This window comes from Nycticebus coucang, chromosome 2 (genome assembly GCF_027406575.1).
Source record: "Nycticebus coucang isolate mNycCou1 chromosome 2, mNycCou1.pri, whole genome shotgun sequence".
NCBI lineage: Eukaryota > Metazoa > Chordata > Mammalia > Primates > Lorisidae > Nycticebus > Nycticebus coucang.
The window spans coordinates 88731350-88757405 of record NC_069781.1 but is presented as its reverse complement, the minus strand read 5'-3'; the positions used below and the strand labels follow the sequence as shown (position 1 = coordinate 88757405).

At 36.1% G+C, this 26056-nt stretch overlaps 2 protein-coding genes across 4 annotated transcripts in view; one reads left to right on the top strand and one right to left on the bottom strand.

Moving 5' to 3' along the window:
* The window catches only part of VPS13A (vacuolar protein sorting 13 homolog A), a 229239-nt gene that overhangs the window by 183062 nt on the left and 20121 nt on the right, over window positions 1–26056 (bottom strand). For all 3 annotated transcript variants that reach the window (XM_053575672.1, XM_053575663.1, XM_053575681.1), the window contains exons 6-17: window positions 18839–18948; window positions 18099–18158; window positions 15696–15755; window positions 15402–15482; window positions 14964–15021; window positions 10958–11085; window positions 10694–10800; window positions 9214–9385; window positions 3452–3514; window positions 2835–2967; window positions 1860–1954; window positions 1358–1500 (exon numbers count right to left, since the gene is read on the bottom strand). In XM_053575672.1, coding sequence (XP_053431647.1) covers window positions 1358–1500; window positions 1860–1954; window positions 2835–2967; window positions 3452–3514; window positions 9214–9385; window positions 10694–10800; window positions 10958–11085; window positions 14964–15021; window positions 15402–15482; window positions 15696–15755; window positions 18099–18158; window positions 18839–18948 — 1210 coding nt within the window. The remainder of the gene's footprint in view (window positions 1–1357; window positions 1501–1859; window positions 1955–2834; window positions 2968–3451; window positions 3515–9213; window positions 9386–10693; window positions 10801–10957; window positions 11086–14963; window positions 15022–15401; window positions 15483–15695; window positions 15756–18098; window positions 18159–18838; window positions 18949–26056) is intronic.
* On the top strand, window positions 5990–7512 carry LOC128574792 (high mobility group protein B1-like). Its single transcript, XM_053575695.1, has one exon. It carries the CDS (start codon window positions 6438–6440, stop codon window positions 7068–7070), a length of 633 nt encoding a protein of 210 aa, XP_053431670.1. The 5' UTR covers window positions 5990–6437; the 3' UTR covers window positions 7071–7512.

Below are 26056 nucleotides of genomic sequence, written 5' to 3'. Positions count from 1 at the left end.
TCAAGACAGACCAAATGTTAGGCCACAAAACAAGTCTCAACAAATTTAACAATGTAATTTTACAAAGCATCTTCTCTGATCATAACAGAATCAAATTAGAACTCAACAAAAGGAAAACTGAAAAAATACACAAATATGTGGAAGTTAAACAAACATTCCTAACCAATCAATAGGTTAAAAAAAAATCACAACAGAAATTAGAAAATGCTTTGAATAAATGGAAATGAAACACAACATTCCAAAACACGGAGAATATATCCAAAACAGTGGGCATAAGAAAATTTCCACCTACAAATGTCTACATAAAGAAAGCAAGATATTAAAATAACTTCAGTTTATACCTTAAGGAACTAGAAAAAGAAGAGCAAACTAAATCCAAAGCTCACAAAAAAATAATAATACATATTAGAGTGCAAAGGAAACCGAGAAGACAAGAACACTAGAGAACCTATAAACTATCGATTTACAGTAAAACTTTACTGTAGTAAAATTTAATTTAACCTTTAAAAACCTATTTATAGGTCCATAGTAAAATGTACAACCAGTAAGGGGTAAATCAGTAAACAAAAACTCTGAACTAATGAATGGACAAAATATGGTATATCCATACAATGGAATATTAGCTAATAAAAAGGAAGTACTAATTCATGCTATAACATTGAAAATATCGTGTTAACTGAAAAAAGACAAAAAGAAAAGGCCACATATCACGTGACTCCATTCATATGAAAGGTCCAGAATGGACCAAGTCCTTAGAAATAGTTGTCAGAAGGGACACTGGGAAATGACCGCTAATGTTTACAGTGTTTCTTTCTAGGTTGCTGAAATGTTCTGGAATTAGTCAGTGGTGATGCTTGTATAACCTTATAAATATACCAATGTGTATTTAGTGTATATATAATACAGTTCTGGAAAACCAATGAATCACACATATTAAATAGCTGAATTGAGATATAGTTTTTTGAGATATAGTTCACATATCATACAATTCAGCTACTTAATATGTATGATATGTGAACTATATCTCAAAAAAGTTTTTTTTTAAAAACTAAAGTAAAATAAAAATATTATCAGATAAAAGCCACCTTATTAATGATGTTTCCTTTTGTGTGGTATTTTTTGTACTATTCTTTAAAGATCTTCTATGTTTCATTGGCATGTAGTTTTCTACTAAACGTATATTATTTTATTAATTCCCAAATATACGTATTATTGAAAAGAAAAACTAAGTTCCTCAAAACACAAAAAGACACATTAAAGCATGGTACTCTTTACAAAAGACTGCAAGATTGTGACCTAACTTCCAATCTCACAGTGAAATTTTGTTCTTATATGATTAAAAAAAATGAATACATACTTTACTGCTTGTGCTCCTGGTCTTTGCACAATCAAAGTGCTAAATTCTTCTATAACAATATCTAACAGCTCAGGTTTTTCATGATTTTCTCTTAGAACCATAGACATGCTTTTCAAGTGAACAAAAAACTTCACGGCTTCATACTAGAACATATTCAGAAGAATAAAATGAAAACAATACACATATAAAATCCACAAATCTTATTCTTACCGCCTATTCATTTCACAACTCACCAAAAACTCTAAAACAACACTTTATCTATTAAAGAATTACCACAGTAACACAAAAGAAAAATCAAGGGCCAATTTTTATTCCTATGTTGGAAATTAAAATAAATGCAATTATAAACCCAAAAGAGATTCCAGAATAAGTCAGTAATATGCAGGGTGGCCATAAATTTCATGTGCAATTGAAATTTATGGGCATCCTGTATTTTCAAAAGGAATAAAAAATAGACATTTATAATATTAAATTCCAAGGTTTAAAGCAAAAAAAAACCTACTGTTTTTGGCAAAGTTGGATCAACTGCTGTTTCACTATAGCCAATTGCTTCATACAGTAAAACTTTTTCTTCAGGTGTCAACATTTCTTCGAGAGCTACAAATCATAAAAAAAAAAAAAACACATTATTTTTCTAGCTTTAATAAATGAAATACAAAATTTACTTTCTTTTTCTAATGCTTTTAAGAAATTATAGACATCAAATGTTAGAAAGGCACTGGCAATTGTATGAAATAATTCTCCAAAAATATAAATTACTGGGGCGGCACCTGTGGCTCAAAGGGGTAGGGCGCTGGCCCCATATGCCAGAGGTGGTGGGTTCAAACCCAGCCCCAGCCAAAAACTGCCAAAAAAAAATAGATATATATGTATATATAAATTACTAAATATATAAACTTAACAATATAAATTTCTAAATGTTTGCATTAAGAGCTCAAAAATAGCTAACTGTACTGGCACTTGATATAGCACTCTGGGAATCAACACACTTAGCATACAAAGTAGGCAGTATTACTATTATAATTTTTCCACATGTTACAGATAAAACTGAGGTTTACTGAGTTTAAATCACTTGCCAGAGACATACTACTAATAAGTGACAGAGCTACAATACACACATAAGTCTCTAAGCTGCCAAAGCTGTGATCTTAAGAATTTCTTTTAAAAAAATCTTTCCAAGAAACAATTTCAGTAAACTTATAAAGGCTCATTATTTAAACTGTTTTGGAATGTTTATCTATGCATTCACTAACTCCTCTAGGTATAAAACTCTTTTGTAAGCATGAGAAAGATTAGAAACATTTTTTATTTAATTTTTATTTACCATATACATTTTAAAATGTTTGACTAGTAATTTAAAACTATACGTCATTAATAACTACTTACATTATCTATTTACTTTAATCAGAGAAAAATTTCTTTGCAAAGCTTTTTCATATTCAATTACTGACTGTAACATAAAATGAAATGGACATACTTCCAGGTTTAACATCTGGTTGTATATCATCAGTATTTTGTTCTGACCAAGACCACAGCCAAGTGAACCATCCTTTATTATCCTCTGAATCTTTTATCCCTTCTTTACAAATCTTGTGTCCAGCTTTCTTTACCTGAAATGAATGAATTTTCAAATAAATGACACACTGTCTTGTATTTAGCAATAGAAATAGAGGCACAGTATTTCCAGATTTACTTACTTAAGCAAATGAATGTAAATAATACACACACTAACACCACCACAATAAATGGAACGTTAGCTAAACGTAAGAATTTAGAAATACTACACAGTTCTCCCTGCTATCTTACAAAAGATCATAACTGGAAAAAAACGGCTTCATATGAACTCTGAATATTTGATAAGCCAAATTATTTAGAAAAAAATTTTTCCCATAGAAACTCTGGCTGCGTTAAATGGATGTGGCTAATATTAAATCAAATTTTCTTCTAACACAGAATAGGAAAATTGAACCGTTTTTAGAAAATAGAATGTTATAATACAATTCACAATGATAATACCACAATGTCTGCATAGCTATATGGAATTCAGATTTATTTTTGAATAATTTTTATAACTGAAAAATAATCTTGAATTACCTCAACTTCTGCCTGCTGTCTAGCTATAGTTATATTAAAGACATCCAGAGTTCTTTCCAACTCCTGAAAATATAAATGAAAATGTGTTAACTTTAAATAATAAGAATATAATCTATCAGACTGCTGCACAAAGAAAATGTATGACAAGAAGCAAAAAACAGAATACCCATCAATATAATGTATCTGGTTAAATTCTGGGAAGCAGGCTGGAATATACATCAGCTTAGAAACAGTAAATTAGAGTAACTTTGTAAATAATAAAATAATACACGTCATGAATGTAAGAGTTACAGAATTATAAAAACATACTCAAAAATATGCACCCACTGTTTAAAATGATTTATATTTGAGTTTTAACAAAGTGTAAATACAGCACGTCAGTGACATTTTTAACCATAAAATAAGATTATAAATCCACCAGGTTATATGTACAGTGTGTAAGTTATTATTAAGATACAGGCATACCTTGGAGATATTGCAGGGTGGGTTGTAGAACACCACAGTAAAACAAAGCAGAAAAATTCTTTTTGTGTTCCAGTACATATAAAAAAATTATGTTTAAACTATAGTGCAATTAAGTGTGCAACAGCATTCTAAAAAACAATGTACATATCTTAATTTAAAAGTATTATATTGCTCAAAAATGTTAACAATCATCTGATCCTTTAAAGAGTTGTAACCTTTCTGCCAGTGTAACCTTTTGCCCTGATGTTGATGGCAGCTGACTGACCAGGGTAGAGGCTGCTGAGGTTGAGATGACAGTGGCGATTCCTTAGCAAAGAAGTTTGCTGCATGAAATGACTCTTCCTTTCACAAAAGATTTCTCTGTAGCATACAATACTGTTTGATGGCATTTTACCCAAAGGAGAATTCTTTCAAGCTGGAGTCAATCTTTTCAAACCCTGTTGCTACTTTATCAACTAATTTCTGTACTATTCTAAATCCTTTGTTGCCATTTTAATAATGTTCACAGTATCTTCATCAGATTTCATATCAAGAAAGCACTTCCCTTGTTCTTGTATAATAAGCAAATGATCATCCATTCAAGTTTTATCATGAGACTGCAACAATTCGGTAAAATCTTCAAGCTCCACTTCTAGTTCTCTTGTTATTTCCACCACTTCTGCAGATACGTCCTCCACTGAAGTCTTGAACCCCTTAAAGATAAAGCTAGAAGAATCAACTTCTTCCAACTCCTGTCAATGTTAATACTTTGACCTCAGCCCATGAATCACAAGGTTCTTAATGGCATCCAGAATGGTGAATTCTTTCCAGAAAGTTTCTAATTTACTTTGCCCAGGTCTATCAGAGGAATTGTTAATTACATTGTGAGGCAGCTATCACATTACGAAATGTACTTCCTAACTAAGTCTTTAAAGTTGAAATTACTCCTTGATCCATGGACTACAGAATGGACGTTGTGTTAGCAGTCATAAAAACATGCATCTATATGCATATCTCCAACAGAGCTCTGTGAGACTGAGTCCATTGTCAATGAGCAGTAATACAGTAGAACCGCCATAGCTGACCACCTCCTCAAGTTCTCCTAATTTTCACAGACCAAATATGCACCACCTGTACATATCAGTACAGTAGGCCTAGTTCCTTATGTTGATCATCTCCCACCTCAGTGTGCTAACCAGTCTTACAGTCTCTCAAGGGGTGATCCTCTTACACAGGTTATACTGTATTTGAAAGGGATCTTTTTTTCTGGGCAGTCAGTCTCCACAGTAGGCTTAAGATCATCAGTAAACCATGCTGTGAACAGATGTACTGACATCTGGGGCTTTGTTTTTCCATTTCTAGAGCACAGGCAGAGTAGATTTAGTGTAATTATGAAGGGCTCTTGGCCCTAGGATTTTTAGAATGGTACATAAGCATTGGCTTCAACTTGAAGTCATCAGCTTGTCCTTTGAATCTTTTTTTGTTTTGTTTTGAACTTTTTCATGAATAACTATACGTTAATCCATTTATGGGGTACAATGTGCTGACTTTATATACAATTTGGAATGCTTACATCAAACTGGTTAACATAGCCTTCACCTCACTTAATTATTGTGTTAAGACATTTATACTCTACTCTTAATAGATTTGACATGTACCTTTGCAATATGCACCATAGGTGAGGTCCACCGATTACCCTCCTCCACCTTTGAAGCCAGGCATCGACTTCTTCTCTAGTTCAGATAACATCTTCTAACATAAGGCTGTTTCATCTATATTGAAAATCTACTGTTTCACGTAGCCACCTTCATCAATGACCTCAGTCACATATTTTCGGTAACACTACTGCTTTTACACTGGCACCTGCTGCTTCACCTTGCACTTTACATCATTAAGATGGCTTCTTTCCTTAAAGTTCATAAACCAACTTTTGCTAGCTTCAAACTTTTCTGCTCCAGCTTCCTCACCTCTCAGCCTTCATAGAACTGAAGAGAGTTAGGGCCTTGCTCTGGATTAGGCTTTGGCTTAGAGCAGTGGTTCTCAACCTTCCTGATGCCACGACCCTTTAATACAGTTCCTCATGTTGTGGCGACCCCAACCATAAAATGATTTTCGTTGCTACTTCGTAACTGTAATTTTGCTACTGTTATGAACTGTAATGTAAATATCTGATATGCAGGATGTATTCAGGTGACCCCTGTGAAAGGGTCGTTCGACCCCCAAAGGGGTCGCAACACACAGGTTGAGAACCACTGGCTTACAAGAGTGCTGTAACTGGTCTGACCTTCCATCCAGACCACTCGATCTTTATATCAGCAATAAGGCTATTTCACTTTCTTATCACTCATGTGTCCCCAGAACAGTACTTTTAATTTCCTTCAAGATCTTTTCCTTTACATTCAAAACTTGGCTGTTTGGGTGTCTGGCTCCCGCTCTCACAGCCATTGCAGTACATTGAGCTCCATAGAGACAGCGCCAGGGCAAGTGAGAGCCGGACGGGCACTGGGTGACTCTGTGCCTCGCTGAGGAAAAATAACTAAACATGGGCAAAGGAGATCCTAAGAAGCCGAGAGGCAAAATGTCATCATATGCATTCTTTGTGCAAACTTGTGGGGAGGAGCACAAGAAGAAGCACCCAGATGCTTCAGTCAACTTCTCAGAGTTTTCTAAGAAGTGCTCAGAGAGGGGGAAGACCATGTCTGCTAAAGAGAAAGGAAAATTTGAAGATACGGCAAAGGCAGACAAGGCCCGTTATGAAAGAGAAATGAAAACCTATATCCCTCCTAAAGGGGAAACAAAAAAGAAGTTCAAGGATCCCAATGCACCCAAGAGGCCTCCGTCGGCCTTTTTCTTCTTCTGTTCTGAGTATCGCCCAAAAATCAAAGGAGAACATCCCGGCCTATCCATTGGTGATGTTGCAAAGAAGCTGGGGGAGATGTGGAATAACACTGCTGCGGATGACAAGCAGCCTGATGAAAAGACGGCTGCAAAGCTGAAGGAAAAATACGAAAAGGATATTGCTGCAGACCGAGCTAAAGGAAAGCCTGATGCAGCGAAAAAGGGAGTAGTCAAGGCTGAAAAAAGCAAGAAAAAGAAGGAAGAGGAGGAAGATGAGGAAGACGAAGAGGATGAAGAGGAGGAGGAAGATGAAGATGAAGATGATGATGATGAATAAGTTGGTTCTAGCGCAGTTTTTTTTTCTTGTCTATAAAGCATTTAACCCTCCTGCACACAACTCACTCCTTTTAAAGAAAAAAATTGAAATGTAAGGCTGTGTAAGATTTGTTTTTAAACTGTACAGTGTCTTTTTTTGTATAGTTAACACACTACCGAATGTGTCTTTAGATAGCCCTGTCCTGGTGGTATTTTCAATAGCCACTAACCTTGCCTGGTACAGTATGGGGGTTGTAAATTGGCATGGAAATTTAAAGCAGGTTCTTGTTGGTGCACAGCACAAATTAGTTATATATGGGGATGGTAGTTTTTTCATCTTCAGTTGTCTCTGATGCAGCTTATATGAAATAATTGTTGTTCTGTTAACTGAATACCACTCTGTAATTGCAAAAAAAAAGTTGCAGCTGTTTTGTTGACATTCTGAATGCTTCTAAGTAAATACAATTTTTTTTATTAAAAAAAAAAAAAAAAAAAAAAACTTGGCTGTTTGGCACAAGAGACCTAGCTTTTGGCCTAGCTCAGCTTTCAACATGCCTTCCACACTAAGCTTAATCATTTCTAGCGTTTATTTAAATTAGATGGGTGACTCTTCTTTTCACTTGAACAATTAGAGGCCTTCATAGCAGTTCTTAATTGGTCTAATTTCAATATTCTGTCTTAGGAAAGAGGGCAGCTCAAGAAGAGAGTCAGGAAAATGGCCAGTCAGTGGAGCAGTTAGAACACACTCAACATTTATTAAGTTCAATGTCTTATATGAGTGTAGTTTATGGCATCCCAAAACAATAATAATAGTAATAGCAAAGATCACAGATCACCATAACTGACACAATAATAAAAAAGTTTGGAATATTTTGAGAATTCCCAAAATGTAACAGAGTGACATGAAATAAATACACTGAATATAACTGAATAGATTTTTGTTGGAAAAATGGCACTGACAGACTTGCTCAAGGCAGGATTACCATACACCTTCAATTTGTAAAAAAACACAATACCTGTGAAACACAATAAAGCAAGGTAAATAAAACGAGATATGCCTAGATACATTTAAAACTTATTTTTAACATTTATACTTCTCAAAGTTATGATTATTTAAATAAACTGAGATATGCTAAATCTTTTACCATACCTATATATATCCATGATCACTTTTGAGAATTCCAAGCTCAAACCATTTCTCCCCCAAGAGAAGCAACCACAACCCACTATTATCTGAAAACCAACTTGACTCAGGGTCCTGCTGTCTAGCAGGACTTGGAAGATTTGGGTCAAGATTCAAAATTAAGTAATAAAATCAGAAGCAACACCGAAAAAGGCCTCTAAAACCAAGCATTCCTAACAGCCCTAGGTCTTTGGAAAGTCTCCCACCTTGAAAATTAAAGTAAAACTCAATCTTTAGAGAGTTACTAATTAGAACTCCACTCTGGATTCAGAATAGTCACAGTAATTTCAAGATGCTAATTCCTCTTAGTCTAAGTTGTACTTCATTCATCTGTAAAAGAGTCACTTTTATAATACACCCGAATGCTAAATGACCAATAAAAAAATAGTACATACCTTAAGCCAAATAATTAATTGGAGATATGACATGTATAAGCAGAAGAGTTCAAGGAAGTTCATGCAAGTAATACAGAACTTTAGGGATGAATAGAACTGGGATATGAAAAGAGGTGAGGAAGGGTAAACGGTCCTTATGAGCACATCTCTGGCTGTAAGGATGAGCATCATACAGACAGAAGACAGGAAAAGTTTCATCAATCCACAGTCAGACGGTGACATAAAGGAAATGTACTGGAGACACAAGTTTTGAAATCACAGCACAGAGAAGTTTGGAATCAATGGAGCAAACACTTCTTAAGCTTTTATGGTTAAAAATGCCTTAATAAATAGAGGTTTCAAATTACTACATGCATGAACCCAAATTCCTTCAGATCAAGATTAAATTTCAAAATCTCACAGGACAATTTCACCAAATCTTTTATTACCCAAGTGAAGTTAAGAGCACAAGTACAAAAAAGACTAAACAAAAGAGACACAGATGGTCAATAAAAAGTAAGAGTAAATAAAGAGGAAGTAATTAGTCAGTAAAAACTGAGGAATAGTTAACAGTACAAAACATTCAACAATTTTTTTTAAATGCTAACCTCCAAAGACATGAGAATTTCACCAGATGGCTTCTTACTTGTTAACTTTTTTTTATACAGTTCTTTATATTGCTTCATTTTTTGCCTATGTTCACTAATATGCTTCCATGACCACATCCGTAATCTGGGGCAAACATTTACTTCAAGAATACCATGGATAGCATAGGCCCACCTAGTTAAAAAACAAAAGAAAAACCCCACACTTACCACCTGTGAATAAACAATATGAAACATAACTTATACTGCTTCTAATGTAACAACATATATAACTATAACGCAGAGACCATGAAAATGGCATATTACCTCAGCATTTCCTTTTTACCCAACCCTATTTGTATTAACAACCCATTAATTGTTACTCTTACCTTTTTCCTAAGTGAAAATAAGCAAAATCATTCAATTTTGTTAAAAATATAGTGCTACACAAGAACTAGTTAAGATAGTATATTGGCAGATAACATTTTGCTGTCTCAATGATAACTGACAAGTCAATTGAGAGAGTAATTATATTAATAATTTTTAGAAACTAGGAAATAGTTTGAAAACCAGAATAACAAGACTTACGAATTTTAAAATTGGGTTATACTATGTAAACTCCGTAACTTTTTCAGGTTTTAAATTACAGGTTTAGTAATACAGGTGTACTATGCCTGATAAGGAAGTTTGATGGAAGAAAAAAAGAGACTGCTAGAAAATGAACAGGGATGGGCGGCGCCTGTGGCTCAGTGAGTAGGGCGCCGGCCCCATATGCCGAGGGTGGCAGGTTCAAACCCAGCGCCGGCCAAACTGCAACAAAAAAATAGCTGGGCGTTGTGGTGGGCGCCTGTAGTCCCAGCTACTTGGGAGGCTGAGGCAAGAGAATCACGGAAGCCCAAGAGTTAGAGGTTGCTGTGAGCCGTGTAACGCCACGGCACTCTACCCGAGGGCAGTACAGTGAGACTCTGTCTCTACAAAAAAAAAAAAGAACTTTCCTCAATATCCCTTAAAAAAATAAATAAATAAATAAAAGAAAATGAACAGGGATATCCAACCTGAGGCCCACAGGCCACATGCAGATGATAGGAAGACTTTTTGTTTATCTGTGGTATAGCACATTGTGAAAATTATGCACAGACCTTTTTTTCCTGGCTTATCATTAATGTTTGTGGCACAAGACAACTCTTCTTCAAATGCATGGCAAAGAAGAAAAAAGGTTACCCATTCCTGATAAGATAAAGCTTTTAAGTAATTCCAAAAATGCTGATCGCTCTACACTAAATGAAAACTATGGTATTCTACTATCTCCAGTTGTAAATGGTGTTAGAACACCTAAAATCAATTTCAATAACTTAATAAGCTAAGGCAGCTACATACATTCTTAGCCACAAATCAATTACAGTTTGCATCAGACCTCTCAAAATTTTTCCTTAAAATCAAAAATTTACTTTCCTAACACATTTCTTAAATCTTAACCAAAGAAAGAAAATGTTAAGGCATTTACCATTCCCTGGCATGGTAGTGAAGAGGTACATCAGGTTTGAATTTCCTATATGGCAGATTTTGTGTCATCATATCAATTGATTCAAGAAGCTCCATAACACTGAAATACTAAGTAAGAATGGAAAAATTAAAGCTCTTAAAATTTTTCAGCTTTTTAGTTCAGTTAAAAAAATGTTAAACATCAATTTCGGAAAAACATTTAAAATTTCAGTTGTTTTTCATTGAACAGCAGCTCACAATTAAAAATTTCATTAAAGAAAATCACCTGTGGTTTATTAAATTCAACTGCTATGTTATGTAACTCAACATCCAGGTTTATTTTGGGGTCAGAAAAGTCAAAATCTGATCGGTGCTTCATTTGCAGTTTGGCATTAGCAGATATGGGGCGAAATACTGAAAAATAATACAAATTGAAAAAAATTAAATGGAGTTATATTTCAAAAGACTTAAACATTAAAGGGTTTAAGTCAAACCCACTGACTTTCATTTCTTTTATAAACTTTCTACAGTTTCCAGAAGTCCACACTGCCATGATTTGTTTACGTAAACTGTTCCTTAATTAGTGGAAAAGATTCTTGTATCTTTTTCTTAATTTTAATTCACTGTCTTCTATAAGTACAATAAAGGCTAACTGAACTCCCCCTCAAAACACCAATATAACCCCAAGTAGAAACAGTCTCTAGAAGGAAAAATAGTCTAATAAAATAGTTCTAATAAAAGTACAGTTTTAAGGGGATGAATGAACATTAGAAATGCTAAGAGGAAAAAAGATAATATTTAACACTGATTTCCATTATATAATTTCTGAATTTCTGATCAATTTCTCTGAAGCTACCTATCCCTCCTAACTGGTAAAAGGAAAGGGAAGAAAGCGAGTGAGAGTTTGCCCAGGAATATCTGCTTGCTCAAGCATAATCTGATTGGCTCAATCTAAAATCTAAGAAAAATTCATCTCAATTCTGTATTTAGTGCTGAGAAGAATTAGAACCATACAGAGCGAGATCGTATTAATAGCAGAATCTAGACAAAGATCAATCATTAAATTATAATCTAATCTGTAAATAAAGATAATATATTCTTTTTGTTTTAATCATCCCTATGAACTATATTCTTTTTGTTTTAATCATCCCTATGAACTGACAATGAAGTTTTTACATATTCAACATTCGAAACTATTTTCTATTTGAACAGAAATAAATGCTTAAAGATCTTGCTCTTTCTTCTGCATTCCATTCACAACTGCAATAAGAAAAGATAAATTAATCTTGTTGGTGACAGACGCTACCCTAGACCTACAATTCATTAATGCTCCCCTTTTCCTCTGTCCTTCACTTCCACTTCACGTCCTCTGTTCCATCCCCACTCTCCTGAAATTCCATCATTTGTTAATCATTCTCTTACATTCACCTTTAACTTCTCTGCCATTCTAACTTTGTCATTACTTGCCTAATGAGATTCAACTCCACATCTGTAAGCAGCTGAATGTGGCTGGGAAAAAAATACGTATGATCACACGGCTCAGTGTCACTTAAATATCACAAATCTGACGTGGGTCCTTAATACTGCTGCGCAATCACACATTCCTTTAGTCAATGCATCAGCCAAATTCATGGCACTGCCAATTTTTGCAAGGCCAGTTAGCCAAAAATTACGTTTACATTTTTAAAGGGATGTTTTTAAAGGAAGCAAAGAGGAATGTGTCAGAGACTACATGTGGCTTGCAATATGTAAAATATTAAATTTACTATGTGGCCCTTCTCAAAAAAATTGTCCAACCCCTACCCTATTCCAATAGTTCTCAAATTTGTGTGTTTGTCAGAATCACCTGGAGAGATTAATAAAGTATCAAATGCTGAGCTTCACCCTGATTCAGCAGATCTGGCATAGGCCCTAGAAATTTGCATTTATAAATAAGCTAATGCTGCTAGTTTAAACCATACTTTGAGAATACTACCCCGATCAATTCACACATTCATTCTCACTCCTATAATAACATGCTTACTTCATAACCTTTTATTCTCCTCCAAAATAATCCAATATTAAAAAAAGAAAAAAAAAACAGAGCTCAGATGAGAAATTCCTTAAACTTCTTTCATTGTATCTACTCATCTACCCAATGTGGGACTTCTTTTTTAAACTTCGTCTTATAAATGAACTGACCATGGTCCTATCTACAAACAAAATTCTCCTCTAGAGCACCACATTTCTCCTGCATTGTTCCAATCTCAGCCTATGAACAAGCTGTCATCTATCACATTTAATATAAAAACAATCAAATAGACAAAAAAAGACTTCATTCCTCTTTCCCTCTCCAGCTGGTATGCTAGTTATTAATTTATTGCCATAAGCTCCAAATTCTTTTATTTATTTATTTTTTTTTGTTAAAGACAGAGTCTTCCTCTATTGCCTGGGCTAGAGTGCAGTGGCATCATCACAGCTCACTGCAACTTTAAATTCCGGGGCTCAAGCAATCCTCCCACTTCAGCATCCCAAAAAGCTGGGACTACCAGTACGTGCCACCACATGTGGCTAATTTTTCCATTTTCCCTCTTCGTAAACAAGTATCTCACTGTGTTAATTAGCCTGGTCTTCAACTCCTGGCCTATCACCTTGACATCCTGAAGTGCTAGGATTACAGGCATAAACCACCACACCTGGCCACCTAAATTCACCTTTAATTGCCTACTCTGAGAAATGGTTTTGGAACGTTTAAATATTTTTCTTCTACCAGCTGTCATAATGTTGAGCTTTATCAACAGAGGACACTGGAAAGACACCTAAGAGGAAGGAGTTCCAGCGCACTCATTCAAAAGGCTCCTGCAGTGGCACAGCGTCTCCAGCACTCAATTCCTACCTACCAACAGGTGGCTTCTCCAGTATCTGGTTCCTACAGCATGAGGACTTCAGCACTTGCCATTGCAGCCAGAAGCAGCAACTTCCCCCAGCATCCTGGGTGAGTTTCCAATATGTTTTGCTGGCAAAGCACCACTGAGACTTTCCCACCATTCGATGAGCCATGCCATATTTTCTCTAACAAGGTCTAGATTTTAGTCCTGTGGCGGGGGGGGCCTTCTTTTCTAGACACCCCATCTTGGCCGTAGGGTAGGGCCTACCTTCTAACTACTAGGCCTACATTCTTTAGCATTCTCTCTTTTTATTAGCCAATCCCTTGTTAGTTCAATTTCCTCTTAATAGAAATTACATCTTATATTAAACTTTATGTGATTTCTCTCTCCTCATCAGTCCTTGACTGATACAGCAGGAAATGACTGTAGGACAAAGGAGAAATAAGTCAAATCATAAACACCTTCTCCCTCTCTTGCTCTTGCCACAGGGCAAACCTGCTGCTCCCCCTTCATCCTCTGCCAGTTTGGAAGTTCCCTGAAGCCCTCACCAGCAGCAGATGCTGGCATGATGTTTCTTGTAAGCCTGAAGAACTGTGAGCCAAATGAACCTCATTTTTACATAAATTACCCAGTCTCAGGTATTTTCTTTATAGCAATGCAAAACAGACTAACACAATAGGTAACTCATCTGTTCTGAATGTTTCCTATGAGGAGAGAATGAAGAAAATGAAAACAAATTCAAACCACTGAAAATAGTACTTTAAGAGTGGGCACAAGAAGGACCACTTGAGGAAAAAAGGAGTAATCATGAGTGCAGAAAATACAGGCAAAACAGTATCACTAAAGCCAAGAAAAAAAGTAAGAAAGGGCAGTGACATCAAGCAGGCAAATTCAAAGACTATTATCTGCTGCCAATAAACATTTGTTGAGGGCCCTCAGAGTACAGAGAACAGCACTCCTTTTCCCTGTATATTTTAGTAATCCATTTCTGATTATTAAAGTAATATATGTTCATTTTAGAAAATTTGGAAATTAGGATAGAAGAAAGAAAATTTAAATGTGCATTTTTAAAATAGTAAGATCACCTTACTGGCTGTAGGAACTAGCCTTATTAAACTATACTTGACATTTCAAAATGTCTTTATAAATGTCAGCCAAATTGTTACTTAATAATCCTTAGAAATTTATCAGAATTCATTTACATCCTCTTTTATTGGGCTTTTTCCCATACAGTTTTGATATGTAGTGAAAGGACCTACAACAATAAAGTATAAAGAAAAGATAATTTTTTGCTTTTGTATATACATTATAAATATATTTAACTGTAGAAGAGAAAATTTAATGTGAAATATTAGTGGTATTAACAGTGTTAATTTAAAACCTCTAATGATTAATTACATTTTTTACTTTTTGAAATGCACTTACCAAAATCATAACCTTGTGGAACAAGACTTCCATTGACAATACCTTTTCTCAAATCATCCTATTAAAAGACAAATTGCTTTTATTTATACTATGCCAATGTACCTTTATCCTAAAAAGAAATTCTATTACCCACAAAATAAAAATGTTTAGAAGCAATTTAAAAAAATAAATAACTCAAACTTGTGAGAACTTAGCTATGGCAACAACATCCCATTAAACCACTATTATAAAAGAATGCTCCAGGAACTATTACAGTGTGTGTGGGTGTACTTGTTTGTATGTAGGCACATACATATTCACCAATTCCTGTAAATTTTGATAATGGATTTTGCCTAGAAAAAAATGCTAACTATAGTGTTATATAAAAGAAAATAAAATAACCTTATGCAAAAGATAGTACCCACAGAAATATATACATAGATCAAAAAACTTACTTACCAATGATTCATCATAATCATTAAGATAAAACATCTGAGACTTCACATTCCAATAGGCAAAAAGGTTATCCAATCGGATTAACTGAAAATAAAATTTATTACAGGTCTCTTTTCCTTTGAAGAATTTTTAACAAACTATTTCAAAAGTCTCAAATAATTAAGTAAGCCATATCACAGTATTAAGCAAAAAGAATACATTTCACATAAGTCCTTATTTATATATTATCATTTATCTTTCTAAAATTCTCATTCATCAAGTCCAGGGATTGACAAATATATTATTTATTTATTTTACCTTACGAACTAGTTTCTCAGTTTCATCATGTAAACATGGAACCCAGTATTGATCAGTTGTCTGAAAATAACAAAAAGAAAAGCAGTAATAAGTTCATCACATGTGAAATGGCAGAGTGATACATCATTAACTATCATACCTAGACAAATGTCCCATGAAAATGCCTATGAAAATATATCATTAAGTCAAAGAATATTAACTGACCACAAAAAAAGTTTCTGCTTTCAAGAAGCCTATTGCTGGTCATAAAACCAAACAAAGGCAAGCAATTATACATAAGTTAGTGCCACGATGGGGTTAAATACACAGTTCACTTGAGAGAACATTGCAGAAGCATCAAATTCAGGAGATTGATAAATTAGTGTTATATATAAACCTATATTTAACATATAGATTAAAATTATTGATTCTAAGGTTGACAGGGAATATAATTCAGAGCAGGAGGAGTCCGAAGGTATCCAAATACATGTCATGGTCAGGGAACTAGAGCCGTTCAGTGTGGCCACAGAATATAATACAAAACACAGAAAAGAGGTGAACTGCTACCTGGAGTTACATTACAAAAAAAGTTCATATGCTATTTAAAGACAAAACTACAGACTTTATTCTAACAGCAGTGAAAAACCATGAGAATAGTTATCTGATCTTTATTTTAGAAAGATGTTTTTCCATTTTTATATAGAGAACTGAAAAGATTAATTAGAATAGTGGTTCTCAAACTTAGGTATACATTAGGATCATCTGGAGGGCTTTTTAAAATATAGATTACTCAATTCCCAGCCCTAGACTTTTTTTTTTTTTTTTTTGAGACAGAGTCTCACTCTGTTGACCTGGATAGAGTGCTGTGGCATCACAGCTCACAGCAACCTCAAACTCTAGGGCTTGATCCATCCTCTTGCCTCAGCTTCCCGAGTAGCTGAGACTACAGGTGCCCACCACTACGCCTGGCTAGGTTTATGTAGGTCTGGGTTTCCAAGAACCTCCAAAAGTGATGATTAAAACCACTATTGACATGGTTACCAAGGATCTTCACACTGCCAAATCCAAGGGCTAATTCTCTGCCCTTATTTTTCAACCTAAGAGTAACATTTGACAGTTTACTCCACCCTTCTTTACTAAATAACTTTTCCCTTGGCTATTCTCTTTAATTTTTCTTTTTGCTTGCAGTGGAGCCAGGTTTTAAAAGGAAATCATACCCAAAATCTAACAGATACAACAAATAAAAGTATGTAATAAAATACTACACAACAGTTAAACTGAATGATGAAATTATAGATGGCAACATGGATAAATGTCAAAAAGACTGTAAAATGGGCTTGGCGCCTGTAGCTCAGCGGCTAGGGTGCCAGCCACATACACCTGAGCTGGCAGGTTCAAACCCAGACCGGGCCTGCCAAACAACAATAACAACTACAACAAAAAAATAGCCAGGCATTGTGGCAGGCGCCTGTACCTATTTGGGAGGCTGGGGCAAGAGAATCACTTAAACCCCAAGAGTTTGAGGTTGCTGTGAGTTGTGACACCACAGCAGTCTACCAAGGGTGACATAGTGAGACTCTGTGTCAAAAAAAAAAAAAAAAGACTGTAAAGTGAAAAAGGAACTTATAAAAGAAACACCTAAAATGTTTATGTAAACCTTTTAAAAGCTACATTTTTAATAGTATTATATATTTTTTAATGGTAATATTATATAAAAGTTTCAAAATTTAGGATAATAATCTCTGGGGAGGATGGAAAGGTAAGAACAGAGAACAAAAGGGATTTAAACTTTATTCATAATGGCTTACTCCTATAAAAATATTTAAAACTATAAGCAAATGAAAAATGTAAGCATCCATTCACTCTGAAGGCAAGCAATGTTTCATAAATCTCTCTGTGCTCCTCTATTTTCTAAATCCCTCATCAAAAATTAAACAAAGAAATTATACCACAATATTCATAATGACGGTAAGGAAACAAATGATTTATGTTTTTCAAGACTTATCAAAGTTTTGATATGAACATTTGTTACTTTTATTTTGTACTTACTCATTAAAAATTTAGAAATGAATTTTTTAAGCAAAAGCATTTAACATAATTACCAATAATAAGCCCTGTATTTTAAACTGAATTTGATTGTCAACAATTTTTTGAAATGTGAACATTATCTATCCTCAATTCCAATCCAATCTACACCCTTTCTATACCAATTCTATATAGAGACCTATTTCTGATACTGGTATATGCAAATAGTAATTAGTAGTTTGACTATACTACACAATTAAATATGGTTAAGATTTTTTTTTTTTTGCAGTGTTTGGCCGGGGCCGGGTTTGAACCTGCCACCTCTGGCATATGGGACTGGCGCCCTACCCCTTTGAGCCACAGGAGCCACCCAAGATTTTTTTTTTAACATCTAAGTACCTGCATACTGAGATTTTGAAGGGAAATGCCAAATGACAGTGGTTTGTCTCGATTAGTAATCTAAAGAGAAAAGAAAGTAAATTTTACTTGGAATTTTAGTTAAACAAAATTCACTTTATAGAAAAAGTATCCTATTTCAAACATTCAAAAAAATTACTATTTTCCCTAAAATAAATCAGAACATGACTGATGTATCCACGTTGTATAATACTATATCAGCATGTTTTTCAGTTTACAAAATAAGTTTCGTTTAAAAAAATATGGACACACACTGGATTATAAAGCAAGCAATTATGTATTACATAATACATTGAGAGAACAAATGACCCATTTAAAATCAAGCAGTTTAGTGTAATCTACTGATTCCTAAACCAGTGGTCTGTCCAGGGCAGCGGTTGTCAACCTGTGGGTCACGACCCACAGGAACTGTATTAAAGGGCCGCGGCATTGGAAAGGTTGAGAACCACTGGTCCAGGGGGTAAGCAGAACTATTAAATTTATAACTCCCAAGGCTTTTTCCTTCATGATCAGGAAACTTCCCATTTTAGGAAAGAGTAAAATCAAGGACTCCCCTTACCACAAATTCACCTATAATTATAGAAAAGAAAGATGTTATCTTCAGCTCTGTATCTCTCCATCTCCCAGCATTTAATAGGTTGGCCACTACAGAGTAAGTGTCAATAAACCATAAAATAACTTACATTATGATTATAAAAACAGTCACCTATTAAAATACTTACATCATCTTCATACCGAATATGGATGCTGGAAATTTTCACTTGAAGATTTTTTATGATCTGAGTAACTAATTTTTCTGCAAAAGTGTCCTGCTTCTCCTCCTGAGGTTGGTCTACAAATGCAAATATTCCTTTATTTAACTTGAATAAAAAATATACTCTAAAAACATCCACACATTGAGATAACATACTTATGTTTCCTTGCTAAAGAAAAAAATATACATCTATATACATATATACATCTGTGAATGTAACACTAGTAGCCTGCTTTCCAAGTCTTTCAAAGGCAAACACAATTTTTCTTTTTTTTTAAAGGGGGAGATGTGTAGGGAGGCACACACACTCACACTCACACATTCATGTCCCCACTCGCCCACCCGTACACACCTTCCACGCCACAACACACCACCGCACCCACAACTTCCCTGCTGGCTACTCTCCCTCCCATAAACACAATTTTTCAAAAGCCAGTTTCTTGTGCCAGGAGTCTTAAATAAGCCAACCATATGTAGAAGTTACTAACATTAAATTTTATAGTTTATCTTTTAACTATATGCTTCAGTACAAATAGATACGAAAAACAATGCAGATTATTAGGTAGCGGTTATAATAGGTTGAAATTAGAAAATCCAATAAAGCAGATTCTCCCTTAAAATTAGTGATACCATTCATAAGTTGTCTGTGCTTACAGGTATAAAATAGTTGAATATGTTCCTCCCCCTGGTAAATGCAAAATAGTAAATTATAAGATCCTCTTCCTCTCCTCTTTCAAAGGATGAAAGAAATTCATCATCTCTCTCATTTTCAGAAAACAGTATTTACTATCTCTAGTTCCAATGCCTTCCAAGGAAATGGAAATAATAAAGAATTGAGATTCCTAGTTTTTTGAAATACAACTTTGATAACCACTAATTACTATCCCTTTGCCCCCTTTAAAAATGCCAATAAAAGCTATACATCCTCACATATTTCTAGTCCTGTTCCTTCTTTCATATTTCTAGTCCTATACATGTAGATAGTATTCATACTCTGTAAAGCACGTAGCCCAGAGGGCCTTAGGAAAAGGAAATCTGATGAAGACACCAGAGTTAAGAGAATACATTTAAACATAAAAGGACTAGAGAATTAAGTCAAACAACAGTATCAGTCAAGCTCTTTGAAGACAGAGGATCATATTCTATCTTTAATCCCATGACTATCTAATAAATCCCTTGCTCTTTTAAATTCATTGTGATTACATTAAATGCTAAATCTTTCTTTCACTACACACTAGCTTCCTCCTGACTTCCTTATGCTCCAGATTGCATGATACATCATTTCACCAACACCTGGAACTCCTCTCTTCTTTTTTCTCATTTTCCTTTGACAATAAAGCCCCAACGCTGAATAAAACCAACTATGAATATAAAAACATGCCTATGCCTATGTCTTGCCAGGTGAGATAATTAAGTCTAGTCTTGCCAGTACTAAAGGGGAAAAAAAACCACAACCAGACAGATTGGAATTATAATAAACTAGTCATTCACAATTTCAACGCCAGCAACCTTCTACATTTCTCTGGTCAGCATGCTCATACTCTCTGGAACCATCATTTTAAATTTTGTTTTGATTCTCCTCAAAGTTCCAACAACTCTCTCCCTGCTATCTTCACGCTCAGCAGATGACTTTGCCCCCAGTTTTGGAAGAAAAAGAAGCCAGAGGAAGGTAATTCCTCTGCCATCCTCACTCAGTCAATACAGCTATTCCTAAGGTGGCCAAAGACCCACATATCATGAATAAATGATTTCTTCATCTTCCTCTTAGCCAACATCTCAGCATCATCTGATACATTATTTGCTTCTTAAAACAGCCCTTTTTCCATGTAACCATAAACTGCAAATTTCCTCCTACCTTTCCTTTTGATCCTTTGTCTGTTTTCCTCCATACAATCACAAAGTATTTGATTTCCTTATGGCTCAGTCCTAGGTTATTTCTTTTCTCACTCTATTTTACTGCTGAAGGGAAGCTCAACCAGACCTTACAGCCTAAACTATCATCCTAGTGCTGATAACTTTCAAACATATACTGAAAACATAAAGTGTAGAAAATTTGTCATATTTGGTAAACCACAAATAGTTCTGTATGGCTAGAGGAAAGAATAAAGGATTTATGATGAGGCCAGTTATCAGCATGCAGAGGTAGGCAGGATTCAGATCATGAGATCTCTGATATATCTTCACCTATGAATTTTAAGTATGATTAGACATTTATATTGTAGACCTACATATAAATAGGAGGAACTTTTCATTTAACATGGCAAATTACATGCATTTCTCTATTCTTCAGTAAAACCTCATTAAATCAAATATAAAGGGGGGGGAAGAATAAACCCCCAAGTCAAAAGAAAGATGACAGAAGAAAGAATAAATGAAAAAGCAACAAAAATCTAGAAGCTGGAAAGCAGATGACCTTAGAATACAGAAGAGAGGAAGAAACTCAATCCCAAATGCCCATAGATGAAGATGACAATTGAACACAAGGAGAGTTTAAAAAAAATAGAACCCTAGGCCAGGCACAGTGGCTCATGCCTGTAATCCTAGCACTCTGGGGGGCTGAGGAAGGTGGATGGCCTTAGGTCAGGAGTTCGAGACCAGCCTGAGCAAGAGAGAGACCCCCAAATCTAAAAAATAGCCAGGCTTTGTAGCAGGGGACTGCAGTCCCAGCTACTTGGGAGGTCGAGGCAGGAGAATCACTTAATCCCAAAAGTTTCAGGTTGTTGTGAGCTATGACACCCCAGTACTCTACAAAGTATGACAAAGTGAGACTCTATCTCAAAAAAAAAAAAAAAAAAGGAGAGGTGGAGCAAGATGGCGGCTAAGTAACAGCTTCCCTGCAACTGGGCACGGTGAGTCTGGGGAGATAAGACTCCAGGCATCTCTGGCTGGTGGGGTCTGCCTATGATCATCCCTTTGAGGAGACAGGGAGTCAGCAAGAGACTTCTGGACTCCAAGAGGAGGACAAAAACAGTGGAAAACTGGCAAGTGGTTCCATGTATTCGATCAACCTAGTCCCGCCGGCAGCCGTGAGTACAAGCAGCGGTGAGATAGCAAACTGGAGAGGCCTTAGCTGTGAACTGTTTTGGTGTTTTTAGACTTGGCACTCAGTTGAACTGCCTTGGGGAGAACTTTGGGCATTGTCTGGGGCCCCAGACTGAGCCACTGAGCCACTGACCTGGACAGAGCTAATAGTGTTTGGCTGTGGGCCGCAGGGAGCCATTGTGAGAGAACTGCCCTGGCAAGTTCCGCCCTCAGGGTTGCAGAGCAAGGATCAGGGGGGCGCTAGTAACCTAGTGACTGAGCAGCCTAAAGGGGGGGGGACTGAGCTGCCTTACAGCCTTAACCCTCAGGGCAGAGTAAGACCGGTTTTGGCACACTGGAGGGTCAGGCCGTTGCCCTGGGTAGAGTGCTGTGGTGTCACAGCTCGTAGCAACCTCAAACTCCTGGGCTTGGCGCCGCCCGCACCTCCATAAGAGCTGGGCAGAGACCCCCCCCCAACCCGCGACCCGCACCTGCCAGGCCTCTGCATGCCCTGACCAGGAACTACCACGCAACCATGCGTCCTCCCTCCTGTACCTTCCCTGCCTCCACACCGGCCCACTCCTCTGGCCAGGGACTCTGGTAGCTGCATGCCCTCCAGGGCCCTACCTGCCTCTGTGCAGAGCCCTTCTCCTGGCCAGAGACTGCTGAAGCCTTGGGCTCTCTGTGCCAAAGTCACTGGGCAACAGGCACTCTCAAAACTGTGCGCACCACCTCTTGCCCTGTTGCTGGATCCAGGTGTGTCACACTCCAGAGCTGCTTCCACAACCAGAACTCCCTGGTTGGGGCAGCCCCAGAGGAGCTACCCAGGGTCACTCCCTACAAAAATCCAGCAACAATAGTGATCCCGCTGGGTTCTTGGAGAGACACCTCCCCAAATCTGAGGACGGCCAGAGGCAATGGTGAAAAACAATCATGAGGCGAAATCAACAGAAAAACTCTGGCAATATGAATAATCAGAGTAGATCAACTCCCCAAGGATCAATGGGGCAGACAGCACAACATCCCATGCACAAACAAATACCTGAGATGTCAGAAATCGAATTCAGAATATGGATAGCAAATGAGATCGAATTAGAATTCCAAACAGTAACCCAAAAGATAGCTCAAGAATTCAACGAATTCAAAGACCAAATAACCAAAGATTTTGACACATTGAGACAAGAAGTTGCAGCCCTCAAAGATCTGAGAAACACAGTAGAATGCCTCAGTAACAGAATGGAACAAGCAGAAGAAAGGATTTCTGACATTGAAGACAAAGCTTTCGAACATTCCCAAACTCTCAAAGAGGAAGAGAAATGGAGGTCAAAAAGAGATCACTCTCTCAGAGAGTACGGGGATAATTCGAAGAAAATCAATATTCATCTTACAGGGATCCTCGAAAGTGACAAAGTAGTTTCACAAGGCACAGAGTCTCATCTCCATCAGATTATGAAGGAGAACATTCCAGACATGCCAAGAGATTCTGAAATTCAGATAGCTGACAATTTCAGAACTCCAGCACTACTCAACCCAAATAAGACATCCCCCAGACACATCATAATCAACTTCACTAAAGTTAATATGAAGGAGAAAATTCTGAAAGCAGCCAGACGAAAGAAAACCATCAAATACAAGGGGAAGAATATTAGAATAACTGCAGATCTCTCTGCTGAAACCTTTCAAGCTAGAAGAGGATGGTCATTGACTTTTAATCTCCTAAAACAAAATAACTTTCAACCCAGGATCCAGTACCCAGCTAAACTGAGTTTCATTTACGACAGAGAAATTAAATACTCCAATGACATTCACATGTTGAAGAAATTTGCCATAACTAAACCACCTCTCCAGAATATTCTCAGACCTATCCTCCATAAAGACCAGCATAATCCCCCACCACAAAAGTAAAGCCACCCAGAAAATTCTGATCAAATTCCAACTTCCACAGTCGCAAAAGGATTAAAAATGTCCACCGGACTCTCAAAAGGCTTATCAATATTCTCAATAATGTGAGTGGCTTAAATTGTCCTCTAAAGAGGCACAGGTTGGCTGACTGGATAAAAAAACTCCAGCCAGATATCTGCTGCATACAAGAATCGCATCATACATTTAAAGACAAATATAGACTCAAGGTGAAGGGATGGTCATCTATACTCCAGGCAAATGGAAAGCAGAAATAAGCAGGCGTTGCAATACTATTCGCAGATGCAGTAGGCTTTAAACCAACCAAAATAAGGAAGGATAAGGATGGACACTTCATATTTGTTAAAGGTAATACTCAATATGATGAGATTTCAAATATTAATATTTAAGCACCCAACCAGAACGCACCTCAATTTATAAGAGAATCTCTAACAGACATGAGCAACTTGATTTCCTCCAGTTCCATAGTAGTTGGAGATTTTAACACCACTTTAGCAGTGCTGGATAGATCCTCCAAAAAAAAGCTAATCAAAGAAATTTTAGATTTAAACTTAACCATTCAACATCTGGAATTAACAGACATCTACAGAACATTTCATCCCAACAAAACTGAATACACATTCTTCTCATCAGCCGATGGAACATACTCGAAATCAACCACATCCTAGGCCACAAATCTAACCTCAGCAAATTTTAAAAAAATAGAAATTATTCCTTGCATCTTCTCAGACCATCATGGAATAAAAGTTGAACTCAATAACAACAGGAACCTGGGTACCCATACAAAAACATGGAAGCTAAACAACCTTATGCTGAAGGATAGATGGGATATATACGAGAATAAGAAGGAAATCACCAAATTTTTGAAACAAAACAACAATCAAGACACTGATTACCAGAATCTCTGGGATACTGCAAAGGCAGTCCTAAGAGGGAAATTTATAGCACTGCAAGCCTTCCTCAAGAAAACAAAAAGAGAGGAAGTTAATAACGTAATGGGACATCTCAAGAAACTGGAGAAGGAAGAACACTCCAACCCCAAACCCAGCAGAAGAAAAGAAATAACCAAAATCAGAGCAGAAGTAAATGAAATTGAAAACAAAAGAATTATACAATAGATCAATAAATCCAAAAGTTGGTTTTCTGAAAAGATCAATAAAATAGATAAACCTTTGGCCAACCTAACCAGGAAAAAATGAGTAAAATCTCTAATTCCATCAAACAGAAATGGTAACGATGAAATAACAACTTACCCCTCAGAAATTAAAAAAATTCTTAACGAATACTACGAAAAACTCTACTATCAGAAATATGAAAATCTGAAAGAAATCCACCAATACCTGAAAGTACGCCACCTACCAAGATTTAGCCAGAATGAAGTGGAAATGTTGAACAGGCCTATATAATGTTCTGAAATAGTATCAACTATACAAAATGTTTCTAAAAAGAAAAGCCCAGGACCAGATGGCCCTACATCAGAATTCTACCAAACCTTTAAAGAAGAACTAGTACCTATATTATTAAACCTCTTCCAAAACACAGAAAAAGAAGGAATATTACCCAACACATTCTACGAAGCAAACATCACCTTGATCTCCAAACCAGGGAAAAGACCCAACAAGAAAAGAAAATTATAGACCAATATCACTAATGAACATTCATGCTAAAATACTCAATAAGATCCTAACAAACAGAATCCAACAACACATCAAAAAAATTATACACCATGACCAAGTGGGATTTATCCCAGGGTCTCAAGGTTGGTTCAATATACGTAAATCTATAAATATAATTCAGCACATAAACAAACTAAAAAATAAGGACCATATGATTCTTTCAATTGATGCAGAAAAAGCTTTTGATAATATGCAGCATACCTTCATGATCAGAACACTGAAGAAAATCGGTATAGAAGGGACATTTCTTAAACTAATAGAGGCCATCTACAGCAAACCCACAGCCCATATTGTATTGAATGGAGTTAAATTGAAGTCATTTCCACTTGAGATCAGGAACCAGGCAAGTTTGCCCATTGTCTCCATTGCTATTTAACATTGTAATGGAAGTTTTAGCCATCGCAATTAGGGAAGAAAAGGTGATCAGGGGTATCCACATAGGGTAAGAAGAGATCAAACTTTCACTCTTCGTGGATGATATGACTGTATATCTGGAAAACACTAGGGATTCTACTACAAAACTTTTAGAATTGATCAAGGAATACAGCCATGTCTCAGGTTACAAAATC